This window comes from Linepithema humile, chromosome 6 (assembly GCF_040581485.1).
Source record: "Linepithema humile isolate Giens D197 chromosome 6, Lhum_UNIL_v1.0, whole genome shotgun sequence".
Classification (NCBI taxonomy): domain Eukaryota; kingdom Metazoa; phylum Arthropoda; class Insecta; order Hymenoptera; family Formicidae; genus Linepithema; species Linepithema humile.
This window is the reverse complement of record NC_090133.1, coordinates 1,179,362-1,193,555: the sequence shown is the minus strand read 5'-3', so window position 1 is coordinate 1,193,555 and position 14,194 is coordinate 1,179,362. Positions and strand designations below refer to the sequence as shown.

The 14,194-nt window shown below is 35.3% G+C and overlaps 4 protein-coding genes across 5 annotated transcripts in view; 1 reads left to right on the top strand and 3 right to left on the bottom strand.

The window, feature by feature from the left end:
* The window catches only part of LOC105673149 (uncharacterized), a 77,599-nt gene that overhangs the window by 54,906 nt on the left and 8,499 nt on the right, over positions 1-14,194 (top strand). The window lies entirely within an intron of this gene.
* On the bottom strand, positions 1,171-4,656 carry LOC105673160 (protein obstructor-E-like). The gene is made up of 3 exons (XM_012368585.2): positions 4,010-4,656; positions 2,877-3,294; positions 1,171-2,603 (listed from the first exon to the last, which is right to left on the bottom strand). The coding sequence occupies exons 1-3, from the start codon at positions 4,263-4,265 to the stop codon at positions 2,576-2,578; spliced, it is 702 nt and encodes a 233-aa protein (XP_012224008.1). The 5' UTR covers positions 4,266-4,656; the 3' UTR covers positions 1,171-2,575.
* Positions 6,155-9,253, bottom strand: LOC105673159 (protein obstructor-E). Its single transcript, XM_012368584.2, has 5 exons — positions 8,452-9,253; positions 7,467-7,661; positions 7,194-7,378; positions 6,511-6,743; positions 6,155-6,333 (listed from the first exon to the last, which is right to left on the bottom strand). The coding sequence occupies exons 1-5, from the start codon at positions 8,498-8,500 to the stop codon at positions 6,297-6,299; spliced, it is 699 nt and encodes a 232-aa protein (XP_012224007.1). The 5' UTR covers positions 8,501-9,253; the 3' UTR covers positions 6,155-6,296.
* LOC105673153 (protein obstructor-E) lies at positions 9,579-14,085 on the bottom strand. The gene is made up of 5 exons (XM_012368575.2): positions 13,930-14,085; positions 13,187-13,497; positions 11,725-12,033; positions 11,147-11,543; positions 9,579-10,762 (listed from the first exon to the last, which is right to left on the bottom strand). The coding sequence occupies exons 2-5, from the start codon at positions 13,221-13,223 to the stop codon at positions 10,645-10,647; spliced, it is 861 nt and encodes a 286-aa protein (XP_012223998.1). The 5' UTR covers positions 13,224-13,497; positions 13,930-14,085; the 3' UTR covers positions 9,579-10,644.

Sequence of the window (14,194 nt, the reverse complement as noted above, 5' to 3'; positions counted from 1 at the left end):
GAAAGACTACAGAGATTCTATTCTTAAGAAACTGTATAAATATTTTGCATACATCTTGCACAATGGAAATCATTAGTATAAGGAATATTTTTTTCAAAGGAACATTCGAGAGACGTGTTTCGTGATCCATCATTGTTTCCAATCATCCTAATCTCTCGCGGCATCGCGATTTATCGTGGGAGAACGCATCGCATATGAATAGCTGACGTTAGCTTTAATGCCATAACGCGATTCTTTCGCGCCTCTCGAAATGTCTAAAGATACAAGTCTCTGACACGTACGCTCTGCATTCAACTATGTTACACAAGCACACTCGTCATTTTTCCGCATACTTAATAGCGCATAACATTTCAGTACTCTCGGTGAACGGCTGCAAATGTTCGCGTATTTTTTGACACTCCGCGTCTAACAAATCTAAAAATTCGAAGAAATGTCTTTACAATCCGACAGTAAACGTACTTGAGAGATATTGCTCATTTAATAACCATATCGTTAATTAGATACCACTAGAAATTTGTGAAACCTAATGAGGTTTTAACAATTAACTATGAAGATTCGTTTTAGAATCGAGGCCGACACAATTGTTATCATTATTTTTATTACAGAAATTATTTTAATTGTGTAGAAAGTATGTTTATTCTACTTTTTTCAAGTTATAATTTTCCTAGAACATATTTTATGTCATTAAAAGAAAAGCGAGTTTCTCACGGAAATCGGAATATGATAATTCAGCAAGGACATACGGCGAGTTTAAACGGTTAATGCCAAGGCGCAATCCTTCTTCCGCGACGTCACTGAACGTAATGTAATTACGCATTTCTAAGTACGTTGTAACACATGTAATTGCATACTGAAATATGCGTAAACATAGATAAACGTATCTTCCATTAGCGTGATCTCTCGGCGCACGCCGATGAGGCCTCCGGGATCTCGCTTTAACTGGTCTTACGCAAGACCCATCACCATCGCCGGTCTGCGAGAGGAGGGATCAGATTGGCGGATAGTGAAAGCAGCCGAGGCAAACCGGACAAGATAGTCCGGTCGATAGATCGATCAGACGAAGTGAATATGTCGCGATGATGACGATCAATGACTTTGGCGACAATTAATTTTAGACTTTAGCGACTTTCTATAAACAAATTGTCCAAGTATATAATGTTATACAATCAAAAAAATATCAGATAAATAATATGGATATATACTTTATTTTATTTTAATATGACATATAATATCTTGCTTTATTTATTGGTACTTGAATGGCAGACAACTATTAGACGAGAAAAATAATATTTTTTTCTATTTTGTTTACAGAGTGTTATACACTGTTTGTGTAATTTTATTTTTTTTATATTTTACTTTTTTATTCTATCTTATAAAAGTATTAGAAATAGACAATTCAAATTTTGTTTCGGCAGGCTTATTACTTCACAAAATATAAATTAGTGGTTGAGAAGTATTTCGAATACCGCGCGTTACATAAAGAGAAAGGTTGTTATTAGGGAAATGAAGAGAAATTGTCTACTATGGAAACAGAGTATTTTGTTCATTGTGTATCATCAAGCATTGAATAGCTTATCTTCTTATTTTTCGGCATTTGAAAATATCGGTGAAGATATAATATTTCAAATTTTTTAAATGTATGAGTTAACTAATTTTCACGCTGACATTTGGTTTATCGAAGTGAAATCTTCGCAGGTGCGATTTCGCGAGCATCTCTCGCAATGCATTTCAGAGCATAGTGAGGGAAAGAGATCTTGGCAGAACCAGATAAATAAATTTTTATTAACACTATACATATCTTAACATTGATATAGAGTACCTCAGAATTATTCTTAGTCACGGGCGCTAGAAGAATTTTACGTTTAATTATTAACAATTAGGGATAAAAAGACATTCCTACTTTGTTAACAATGCGATATTGCGTTAAGCAAATTTTTATTTGTTTATAATAGGTACTTATAAAATAATTTAATATTGATTAAAAAAACTTTAAATAATTTTATCAAATTTTTGTTAAGATGTGAAATTGATTTCAGATTTGCTGAAATATCAGAATGCATATAAATAGCAGATGTAATAATTTTTCTTACAATATTAGTTGAAAATGATGTTGCCTAAAGCATTCAAAGTGAAAGACTTAATTCCTTATTGAAAGGTAATAAATCATTTCATTTCTTGTTATTTAAATGCTTCAGGTAAATATGTGTGGAATTGCAGGTGAATATGTGCGTACACATGCCTTTACAAAATTCCATTTTGCATATAATCGATAATTACATAAAATTAGACCGGTTCGAGCGGAATTAGAAGTTGATATAGTAAGTTTTCTTTTCGCAGATTAACGACTCGCATCGATGGCGTTGTTACTGATTTTTCGAATGCATATTTATTTACGTAAAAGGAGAAAGGGGTAGTAATTGTCGCGGGGAGGGCAAAAGCGCGATCGCTTTCGCAAAGGCCACGCAGTGGCTTTTATGTAAGTTTGCATATCACACGCGTTTATTGTTCTTATGAATAAAAAGATGAACGTTATAAACGTAGCTGCGGCTAACTCTGGCACTTGCGGTCCTGCAGCTCAGTTCTTGCCCTTATAATAGTCCTCACTGAAACATTTAATCTCATTTATAACGTGTAATTTAACGAAAGAATTAGTCTAATTAAAAAGATTTAGTATTCGAAAGAAATGCTGTTGTATCACGAGACTAATTAAGAAGCAGTTAACGAGAATTATGAAATAATATACGAATAATTAAGCACAAATTATATTTATTAGAAAATCAGTCGTTAAAATTAAAATCGCAAGAAAGGAAGAAAATTTATATAAAGTTTTTACAAAATTTTATCAATCCACAAAGAAAAAGAAAAAAGACACTCACCATCCTTGAACTAATTCCGGCTCGGTACACCTGAAACTTTCCTCATTGTACACGGTACCGGGATCGCATTGGCCCTTCTGTGGCACCACACCGTTTTTGCAGATGTAGAATTTGGCGCAATCTTCGGGATGCGGGTACGTGGGATGCGGCAGGATTCTGCCGGACGGGCCGGCGACGTCGCCGTCCGGACAGACGAAGCCGTCGTCCAGAATGTCGCGTTTCAAGTTTTCGCATAGGCGAGTGGCGTCCACCGCCCAGACGCAGCCCGACATTTTAGGTTCATAGATTAGTCCGGGTGGGCAGGGTACCATTTGCGCTATCCCGTCTATGCAATTGACGAAGCGGTCGCACGCGTTCGGGTCCTCGTGGCTGAAAATGCCGTTTGCTCGCGGGCAGCCTTTGCTAGGATGCGGCTCCTCTGTTCGTTTACAGCATAATTAATTATGTGTCAATTACTTGCAAATAATTACTTATTAATGTGTGCTGATTGAATTACAAATTGGTCATTTATTTAAAAGATTCTACAATTTATATAGCTTTTATCTTTTTCTTATCTTATAAGATTTTATAAGACGTCTTTTTTAGAACGTCTTTAAGACGTTTTCTTAAGACGTCTTTAAGACGGCTTTCTAAAATTTGAAAAATATTTGATTAATTTCTTATAAACATTCTTTTCCTTCAAGAATTGTATTACATAATTATTATATCATAATATGTGACTATATGATTATATTTTGTCATTAATCATATAACATGTTGCAGATTCGATACGATCAAAATACATTCGAATTCGAGAAAGAATTCCTCGAGATTGTTCTTTGTTAAAAAACCGGTTCACCCCGAGTTCTATTTTCGCGACACTGTCTAACCGGCTGTTTTTCTGGTATGTTAAGTTGCGAACTCATGAATAAGAAAGATCTCTAATCTATCTGTGGAGTCTTGGCTTTTTAGTCGTACATTGAATATAATTAAAAGAAAATCAGTTACTTTTCCATGTCGAATAGAAAATCTGCCAAAGCTTGAAATTCTTGGCTCTTAAATAAAATTAAATATTTTTTTTATAAAATATTGAACTTTTTCACCTATAAAAACAGTTTAATTAGAATTACAGAATCTAATAGGTCGAAACTTACGTAAAAGAGTGCGATCGCCGCAAGGCACGTTCGCCGGTATATCGCAAAACTCCTTCTTGGGATTATCATCCCTGAAAACGAGTCCGTCCTTGCAGAGCCTTTCCTCAGGCTGGTCGTCTACGCAAGCGTAGTAAAGATCACATTGTTCCAGGTCGGGAAAGAAACCCTTGGGCTCGGGGCATCGAAATTGCGCCCCGCTCAAAGTTACCAAGGCCATTAACGAAAGAAAAATCGCGCGCTTTTCCGGTCTCGACATCCTGAACGAAAATCTCGAAGAAATTCTTTTTCAAGTCTTTGTCTTAAAGTTTCTTTTTGAAGAAGCTTATTTTTCTTCTCTTTGTTTCCTTTTCCGCTTTTATCCTTCTCTTCGTCTTCGTCGGCAGCAGCGTGTCGCGACGCTGGTAATATGTGACTGCGGATCCGAAATGGGTCCTGTTTCGCTCGGCAGTCTCGCCACCACCTTGGCGGGTCCTTGTTGCTGCACATTTCCCGACCCTCTCTCCTTCTCTGGTTCGCCCCTCTTTCGCCGAAAGTCCTCTCTCTCTCTCTCTCTCTTTTGATCAGGCCGCGATCTCGCTGCTCCCTTTTCTCCCGGCATAAGTGCATTCTAATGGGTGCACTGGCGCGGATTTTATTGCACTGAGCTATTATCGGCGCGCAGAGAAATACAAAGATTCTAAACACTTCCGGGTGCCGGTGGCGCGACGGGTTATTGCTGCTACCACTGTTTCGCGATTTGCATTTCCTCATTTCGCATTTTTGTCAACTACGCGCGTTACAAATCCGGTTACAGTATTAATCTCAAGGTTTCGATCAATTCTAGATCGAATTGATATACTTTCGAAAGCGGAACGAGAGAAATTGTTTTGCAAATTCAGAAAAAATTATCTGGTTTTTTAAGTCAATAGAGCTATTACATGCCAATTATCTAAATTTATCTGTTTGCATTTGCATTATTAAGAGCAAGACTGATCTGCTAATAGAAGTAAATGATCTTGTGCAGAAGTAAATATCTATTTATTTATTTTAATTGAAGCATCAATTACGCTCTAATTATCTAAAGTTTTTTCTCTTCTTACATTTTTTTGATCAAGAGATATGATCTCATAAATATAGATGTAATTAACATCGATAGATGACATTGAAACCGTTTAATTTGACAATGGCATCAAAATGTTCTGTTAATGTGATAAAATTTAATTAAAATTACATGTATGAAAGAGTAAAAACATCGCAATTTGCAGAATTCAATATTATCAATTTAAAATCCATATTCAATGTAGATTTAATTATCAAAAAATCTTTAGCAAGTGACATTTATGCAATAACGATCGCGAATTGGAAAGTTTAATGGAAGAATACCGCGTATAACAACTAAATTTATTAGACATGCGAGAGAAATAAATTAATCTTTCGCTGGGAAAGAGCAGTGGAATTTTTTTAACCAGATTAAATACTCGAATTTATGTCAATCAATTTTATATATTAAATTTTTTTCTGTACATGTATTTTTTCTCCATTATGTATTTCAAAACAAGATTCAAGTCTTTTGTTCCATTCCTTGCTTTGTCACCCTCTTTCAAGCGCTGTTTTTAGACACCGTCATTGACCAATATCTGGGAAAGCAGAGCGAGTGAGCGCGAGATATATCTCTCACTCGCTACTAATCGCGGTATGAAAAAAGAAAGAGACAGAGAGACAGAGAGCAAATTGCAAAACGAGAAACAAGAGGGCAATTCGGGAGAAAGTGATAGTCAACCGTTCTCGTAGCTTTCAAGGCCTTTACACGTTCTTCGAGTGCCGTTTGAGAATTTATCAATGACAAAGTTTTGTTAATTTTTTTACATTTATTAAAATTACGTAATTAATGATACTGTTAATTAATTCTAATAATTTTGAAAATAATATCTTTCTGTCTCTTTTCTCTTTTTTTTATATTTATTATTTAATTCTTTTAATTTGAAAGACAGTTAAGGTAATTATTATCACAAAGTTGAATACTTTTTACTATTTCGTAATTAAAAATTATTTTGATCAATTATATTAATTTAACAATATTTTTCTGCAAAAAAGCATTTTAATTGTGTTGCTTCAGTCGGAATATTGGAAAAAAGGAAACAGGACTTAGCGTAGAATAAACAAATATGAAGTAAAAATAAAATGTATTCCAAGGCATTCAAAAAGCTAAACACACACAGGGGATTACATGCTGAACAAAGTGAGCGACACGTGATTAAAATGAGGATGGGGCGTCCCGATGCGGGACAGATGAGCGCTGACAATTTCCTTACGGTTTCTTGTCGTCGTCCTTGTACCAGTCCTCGCTGCAAGGTGAACAAGAATTACAGACTTCCTCGAAATGTTTCATATTCAAAGATCGACATTTAAAAAGTTTTGCGACACGAATAAAAGTGAGTGTCAAGTCGATTTTAAGTTATTTGAAAAAAACTACTTATTATGTGAAGATGCAATAATATGATAATATAGCAAAAAACTCGTACCATCCAGGAACGTTTTCGGGTGCGTCACACCTTTGCTGCTCCTCGTTATAAACGGTGCCTTCGCTGCAGCCCTGCTCGCGTGGCGTCACTCCATTCAGGCACACGTAGAACTTCTGACAATCTTCGGGATGCGCGAATTTGGGATGATCGACTAGCATGCCTCTGCTGTCCACTTGGCCCTCACTCGGGCACTCGAAGCCGTCTTGCAGTTTCTTGCCCAATACTCCGCAGCCCTGCAATTTATTCTTGCGTTACTGCCGTCGCAATAGACGCTTGTTAGATCTTGTTCAGTGATCAATTAATAATAGATAAATTCGCAGCCAATTTTGTTTCTAGACGACGTCGATGGGCTTGGATTTTCCTTTGTTGCAATTTTTCCTAATTATAAGGAAATATTTCCAACTCTGGATCTGTAATTGTAATTGAGAGAAAGTATGTGCTATGGGGTGTATTATATTGCTAGAAGCGCGACGCACTTTCTCCCAATTAAAGATTTAACGGAAAAGTTTGCAGCTTTTGCAACTTGTCCCATTTTCGAACAGATGTTTATCGAAGCAGAGCTAACTTAAATTGGCGCGCATAATGCGCTATATTGCATACTCATACTTGAAACATTAATTGGTTTTTATTCTCGAAATTTATAACGAGTGTCAATTTACCGAATAAACGAAACAATTCTTTACCTCGCGACCCGCGCTGTCAGGCCACACGCACGTTCCGCTGTATTCATCGAAGTGCAATCCGGTGGTGCAGATGATTTCGATCGCCTCTCCGTCGATGCAGTTGTAGAAGACGTTGCATACCGTTGGGTCAGGATGCGCGAAGAAGCCGTTTCGTCGCGGACACTTCTTCGTCGGCTGCGGAGGTTCTGTGCAAAATCATGAATTAATGTATCGACATTATATTATGTTATTCAAGACGAAATAATATATTGCGGTTTATCGGTGTTGCCTCACGTAATTCGAGACGGTCGCCGCAGTCGACGTTGAAGACGTGATCGCACTTGTTAATCTTGCGATTCAGAGGATCGAACACGAGACCGTCCGGGCACAGTTTCTCCCTGGCGAAGCCGTCGATACATTCGTAGAATTTGTCGCACTGCTTGTTGTCTTCGTATTGGCCGTCCTTGTTAGGGCAATTGTACGCGGCATCTGCAACATCGTCGACGATAATACTTCTGCAATATTTCTGTAAGGAAAAATCGATACGTAGGCATTTCTGGTAGACGCAGGTGCTCAAACCTGTTCTACCTGTTGTCGAATTCTCGGATCGGCATTATTTCGTCGTTTAGTTATGTAATTTTGTCTTGGCCGCGCTCGACTGTACTTATGCAACTCGCCCGAGCGAGAGAACTGACATTTACGCTTTAGAAAGTTTGCTCTGGCACTGTCTCCGTCGAGCCAAGCTTTCCGTCATTCTAATGGATGTATTTATTGAAAACGAATGTGTCGTTATTCTTTCGCATCTCTTCTTTGCCTTTGTCGCGACATCGGCGAATTGATTTATTGCTATACAGAAGCAACTACTTCTGCTACTTGATACTTAATAACGAAGAGTTTATAGTTTAATTTATTTTAGATTCAATATTAAATATTTTATTGTACTGAAGAAAGAGAGAGAGATAATTTAAACTTCTTTATGGTTGAATATATATATATATATAATTATATTCTTATATATAATATTTTCTAGAACTACGCTTTTTTTATATTCATCGAGATTTTATTAAATATACCATATAAATAATTATATTTTAATTTGATAATCGTGATAATCGTATTGATATCGTGATTTTATGATAATAGAAAGAATTAATTTTAATATCTCGTGAAAATTGATTTTAATCATTTTTGTGATACAAAAATTATTTTAGTCAATTTTGAAAAAAAATCTTGAAAAAATCTATTTTTGTCTCTCAATAATTCAATAATCGATACTTACGCGTTAACGCGATCACGCTTAGCAACGTGACAATTCCGGTCGTAATCATTCTTTCGATTTGCTTGTGCTTTCTTGTCGAATAGTCACAGAATGATTCCAGATCGCACTAAGTTTCACTGAAACGGGCGAACAGCTAAATTAGGCTAATTTTTGGTCCCTCTTTGGAATGACGATGCCCTCGCGGAACTGCAGCTCTTCGGCTACTCACCGGCTGTGTATACCCCACAGATCCCCACTATGTCACCCACAAATCCTACTTTCGCCGTCACTTTTCATCGACAGATACTCGCCGAGAATGAAAATCGAGGAGACAAGAGAAAGAAAGATAGTTCGAGGGAAAGAGGGACTTTTACCCTTCTCTCTCCTCTTAACACTCTCACCTCGACGTCCTTCATCACGTTTTTCCTCGACTGGAAAAACGTAAATCGCAACACGGTGCTTTGCGATGACGATAATAAGTAAACGACCGGAGATGACATTAAGATGGGCACGTAGAAAGGAAATAATTCCGCCAATATTTCAGGAGAATTATATTCATTTTTCAAACGAACAAGTGGAAAGAAATCTATTGTTTTCTGATCAAAAATACTCGAGAAAACAGGAACATACGAAAAGACAAATTTTCAAACATATAATTAATAGAAAAATGCGAAAAAAGTATATATAATATGAAGAGATGCAAATAATCTGTGAAATAATGAAAATAATGTAGAAGTACTGCAATTTTTGAAATATTATTTTCTCACAGAATACTTAAGGAATTAACAATAGAAGAAGTAAAAACTCAAGATGAAGAGAATAAATATGTCAAAAATTTGAGGAAATGTTTACATTCTAAAGTTGTTTGCTCTTATTTTCAACAAACAATTTTAAAGAAAGAATACTAAATTACGCATCGCTGACTGTGGTTTACCAGAAAACAGCAGCCTTTTTATTAGGCTTTCTTTTCTTAACTATCGTTTAACATTCACCTTTGCTCTCGCTTCGATTGTTCTGATGAATTGACTTTTGTGACAATATTACAGTCTCTCATAATGTCAACGGAGAATTGTTGCATACAGTAATACACATTAAAAACAGTTTCTTTCAACCATACATCTTTATTGGTATTAACTATTACATTAAAATATATAAAATTTTATTTTATTATCTGAAACATAAAAATATTTTTTTTTATAAATGCTATAATATATTGCATCTTAAATTATTAAAGAAAATTTGATGTTATAAATAATTGCTTAACTAAATTTTTCACGACTTAAGATTAAAATATAAGAATTCTCTAATAAGTAATGACATCAGCTACTATACTTAATTGTAACCATAATGTTTTTGTTATCGAATTTATCACAAATTTTTCTTCGCGATGCATAGCGATACTCTTCCTGCTTTGTTCTTACTCTCGCTTTCAGAATGTCTTCCGAATGTTTTTCCGCAGGAAAGTCAGAATTGTAAAAATTTATTGCAACTTTTATCGATCCATTTAAATTCATGCAGTTTTGATTTGATTATTTGCCGACAAAATAAGTAACAATTTTAATTAAAACTAATCAATCTATGAAGTTTTGCTCAGTGTCAATATTCTATCTAACAATGCTTCCTTCGACTTACGTAAAATGATTTTCATAAACGCCGCACTTGCGGAAGAATTATATTAGAGTTGAATTTCGGATACATTTTCCATGCGAGAAATGCGAGGAATGCTAGCTGATATCGCACTTTCACTATTTGCACAATTTTAACACGCGATCGGAATTCATTGCGGTAGAGGCCCGAATTCCTTAACTTATGTCGTTGTATATGAAGATCTATGTAAAATTAATTTTATTACCTGAATCAGCGTCTTAATTTTAACAAGAAACAAAATACATATAAAAAGACTCAATGTCGAGAAAATCGTGTTACAAACATACATATTTTGTACATAATAATTAGAAAATTAATTTACCGTCGAGATATGAACAAATAAGGATTCTAATTAATTTTTTTTCACAGTTCATTTCTCACAAGCAATTTAAAACATGTATAACGATTTATCCTTTTTCTAAACGAGTTACTTCGAAGATAGGATTTATGATTTAATATATTTTGAAAAAAGCGTATTTGTAGTAAAGATAAATTTATTATACAAGAGTATTTTAAAAGCAAAGGGACTTAAAAATCTATACTTATATCTTATCTAAAACTTCGACTCTATACGGTCGGCCTGTGCTTTCTTCTACTTGGTCCACCAGTTGTCTTAGGCTTCGGTGTTGGATGCTCCAGAGCATCCAATTCTTCATCAGTCAGCTGTCCTTTGTACCAGTCTTTGCTGTAATTAAATTTTTTTATTAGATAAAGAATTTTTAGTATAGATATTTAAAAAGTTTCTCAAACATTTCTATTTAAAGCACATACATTTTTTCCAGTTCTACAATAGTTTTTATGTTTCTTATTTTTCAAATATGTTGCATCAAATTTCTTAACGTTAGACATTAATTTTTTAATATATGTTTCTTATCATTTACGCTAATTTAAAGTTTGCTATTAATTATAGAACTTGTAATAAAAAATGTAATACTTCATACGAGATATTTCCAAGTAGTTTCTCTTAATTGTCACTTTTTTGAATCAGAAGATTATCACATTTTAAGACTATCTCTTATAACAAAAATTACATTTTCTTGAGTAATAAGTTTCGATTAGTGATTCGTACCATTCGGGTATTTTTCTAGCCCAATCGCATTTTCCGGTGCGTTCGTCGAATGCCTGGCCGAGCTTGCATCCGCTACGTCTTGGCACCTGACCGTTAACGCACACGTAGAAATATTGACAGTCTTCGGTGTCTGGATAGCGTGGGTGCGTCGCGGCCACAGAGTCATCGACTACCGGGCAAGTAAAGTTGAAAAGTTCGCGAGAACCGCAACCCTTCTTTTGTGCCTCGTCCGGCCAATTGCAAATGCCGGTCTTTTCGGAGAAGACCAGGCCCTCTGGACAGGTGATCATGTTGAATTTGCCCTCCACGCAGTAGTAGAAGGTGTTGCAATTCCTGGGATCTTCGTGAGCAAAGTAGCCGTGCATGCGGGGACAATGTGGCGATGGTTGCGGTTTTTCTATAAAAGAAATAAATATGTAATGTTGAAGTAATATTTTTAGTAAAAATTCCATAAATTTTTTCTCCTGAGAAATAGAACTTTGCAAAATATATTTTTATAACTGTTGTGTTATCGAAAAGATATATAATTTGTTTCTAAGATAATATTTTGAAATATTAGAAGCAATAAAATTACTTACGTAGTTTTGGCCTCTTCGTACAATCGATACCGAAAGGCAGATCGCACTTCTCGTGCTGCGGACTGAAATCATTAAAGACAAGACCGTCGGGACACAGCCGTTCCGTTATCTTGCGGTCTCGACAGTCGTAATATTTGTCGCATTGCTCCGCATCCGGAAAATATCCGTTAGGCTCTGGACATTGATCCAAGATCTCGTCATCGTCGTCATATTCCTCTTCTACTGGTTCCTGCTTTTTCGTTGCCAGAGCGGTTCTCCGGCGATTTTGTTCGGCGGCCTCTTGTTTCCTTGTCAGAGCATTAGCAGCTCCTATATGACGAAAAAATTATATAAAATATAATTTCAAATATTAAAAGATATTGAGGAATGACAACAAATAGTATTGCAAATTAAATTTTTTAGCATTTTTAGGTATAATTATTTTTCAATGTTATTTTATCAATAGTATATCTCGAAAAACAAACTTAATTGATGAAGTTCTTAATTAATATGTCATTTTTATTATATGACTAATATAATTTTTTTTTAAATTAAGAAAATAGAATGAGATTAAGAAAAAAGAATTGTATAAATCGTCAGTCTTATTTTTTTCTAAACAAAATCATAAAGTCGACCTGCTATTATTCTGAACTCTTCATGTATTTTTCAAAACTTTTCTTCAAAGTATTTGAATCATCAACTGATTTATATCATGAACTACTTGACGAAGAAGAAAATAAAGGGAAATTAAGAAAGAAAATAACAGTAAATAAGAGAAAATATTAAAGCAGAGGGTCAACTGGTCTCTTGGCGTGTTTTCAAGGCAGCACGTTGTCTGCGTCCCTGAAGAAACGCCGGTCGACCTCGCGAGTGCGAGCGAAGAAAGCGAGAAAGTGGCCGAGCTCCCGTATGTACACCAGATCGGTTCGAATCGGCCAGAACTTAATGTTGTTTAATCGGCTCGGTCTGGTGGCTTTCGAACACGTTGCAATTCCGACTTGGCAAACGTTCTTAGCTGAACAATAGTAGTCACATACGGTTTTACGGTTTACACGGTCAGATGCATTTATACTCGAAAATCTTTTTCCGTTGCATCTTTTTTTTTTGAATTACAAACAAAAAAAATTTTAATTATTTAAAATGAATTTAAGAAATCTATTTCAAATAATATATAAAATATAAGTCAAATAAAATAAAAATATATTATTATAAATAAATTTATAGATTTACGGATTTAATAATTTTTTTATTAGTGCGTATTGTACTGATAAATAAATTGTTTTTCCAGTAAGACTTATTGAATAAACGCAATAAGAAGAAACACAATCGTGGATTGCAAAAATGAATAGATTTCGTCATGACATCTTTACATGCATTACAATGCATCGGAACGAAAGAAAAAAATCTGAAAAACTCAGTTTTTCTTTGCATCTCGTATAAGTGATTTCAATTTAAACTGATAACAAAAATCATGAAAGCTCACCGAGACAGATCAGGAGACAAAGAACCTTCTTTTTCATCCTGATGAAGGATGATGCTGATTGAGAAAAGGGAAAAGTATGGCGTCACTTCGTGTGATGATCCAGTCGTGGTAACGCAGTAGAATTGATGACTAGAGACTACTGGGTCCCGTCGAACGACCAGCGGGGTCTTATATGCAGCCCCCACTTTATCCCCCACGAAGTTACAACACTTGGTGATCAGTAGGGTCTATGGAGAACCGTCTCCCTCGAGAAAGGCGTAGATCAAGATTGTTAGGTCGGTAATCTCGAAGCTAGCTTGACTCAAACAAACCTTTATTAAAATGAAAAGCATAACAAAATGTAGAATTTTGTTATATCACAATTTTATTAAAGTTAAATTTAATTTTGTGCGCTGCATCAGATGTAAATAGCAGTTAGAAATATTAATGAACTCTTTATACAGAACAAGAATATAATATTTAGTTATCTCCAAAATCTATGTATAAAAACATTTAAAAATTAATGCTCGAAATGAAAGAGAAAAAGAGTAAAGATAAAAAAATCTCATGTTCAATGCTTTTTCCTATTTAGTACATTTTGCGTTTTATATTTCTTCCAAACAATTCTCTTCTGGCAATCTTCCGATGAAATTTTGGACAAAGCGAGAAATCGACACAATCTTGAATCGAGCGAGGAGAAAGGCTGTTTTTTCCGCAGGAAAACAAGAAATCTACGCGCGGTGCAATGGCAGGATGTACCTCACCTTGACATTCCAGGATTCTAATGTCAGCGAGCACCCGGTCGCTGGTCTCCAACAGGACGATGTCCCCGAACACCCGTTTGGTCACTAGCAATTCCTTTCTCTTGCCGTCCTGCAGGACCTTGGCCTGTTGCGGCATTATTTGCTAGAATAACTTTATGATGTATGAGCTCTTGAAGTGAATTGATAATAATTGAACATGACAAGTATTAGAATGATCAGAATCAAGCTGAGTTAGAGATGATTTTTTAATGTCTCTTTATACATA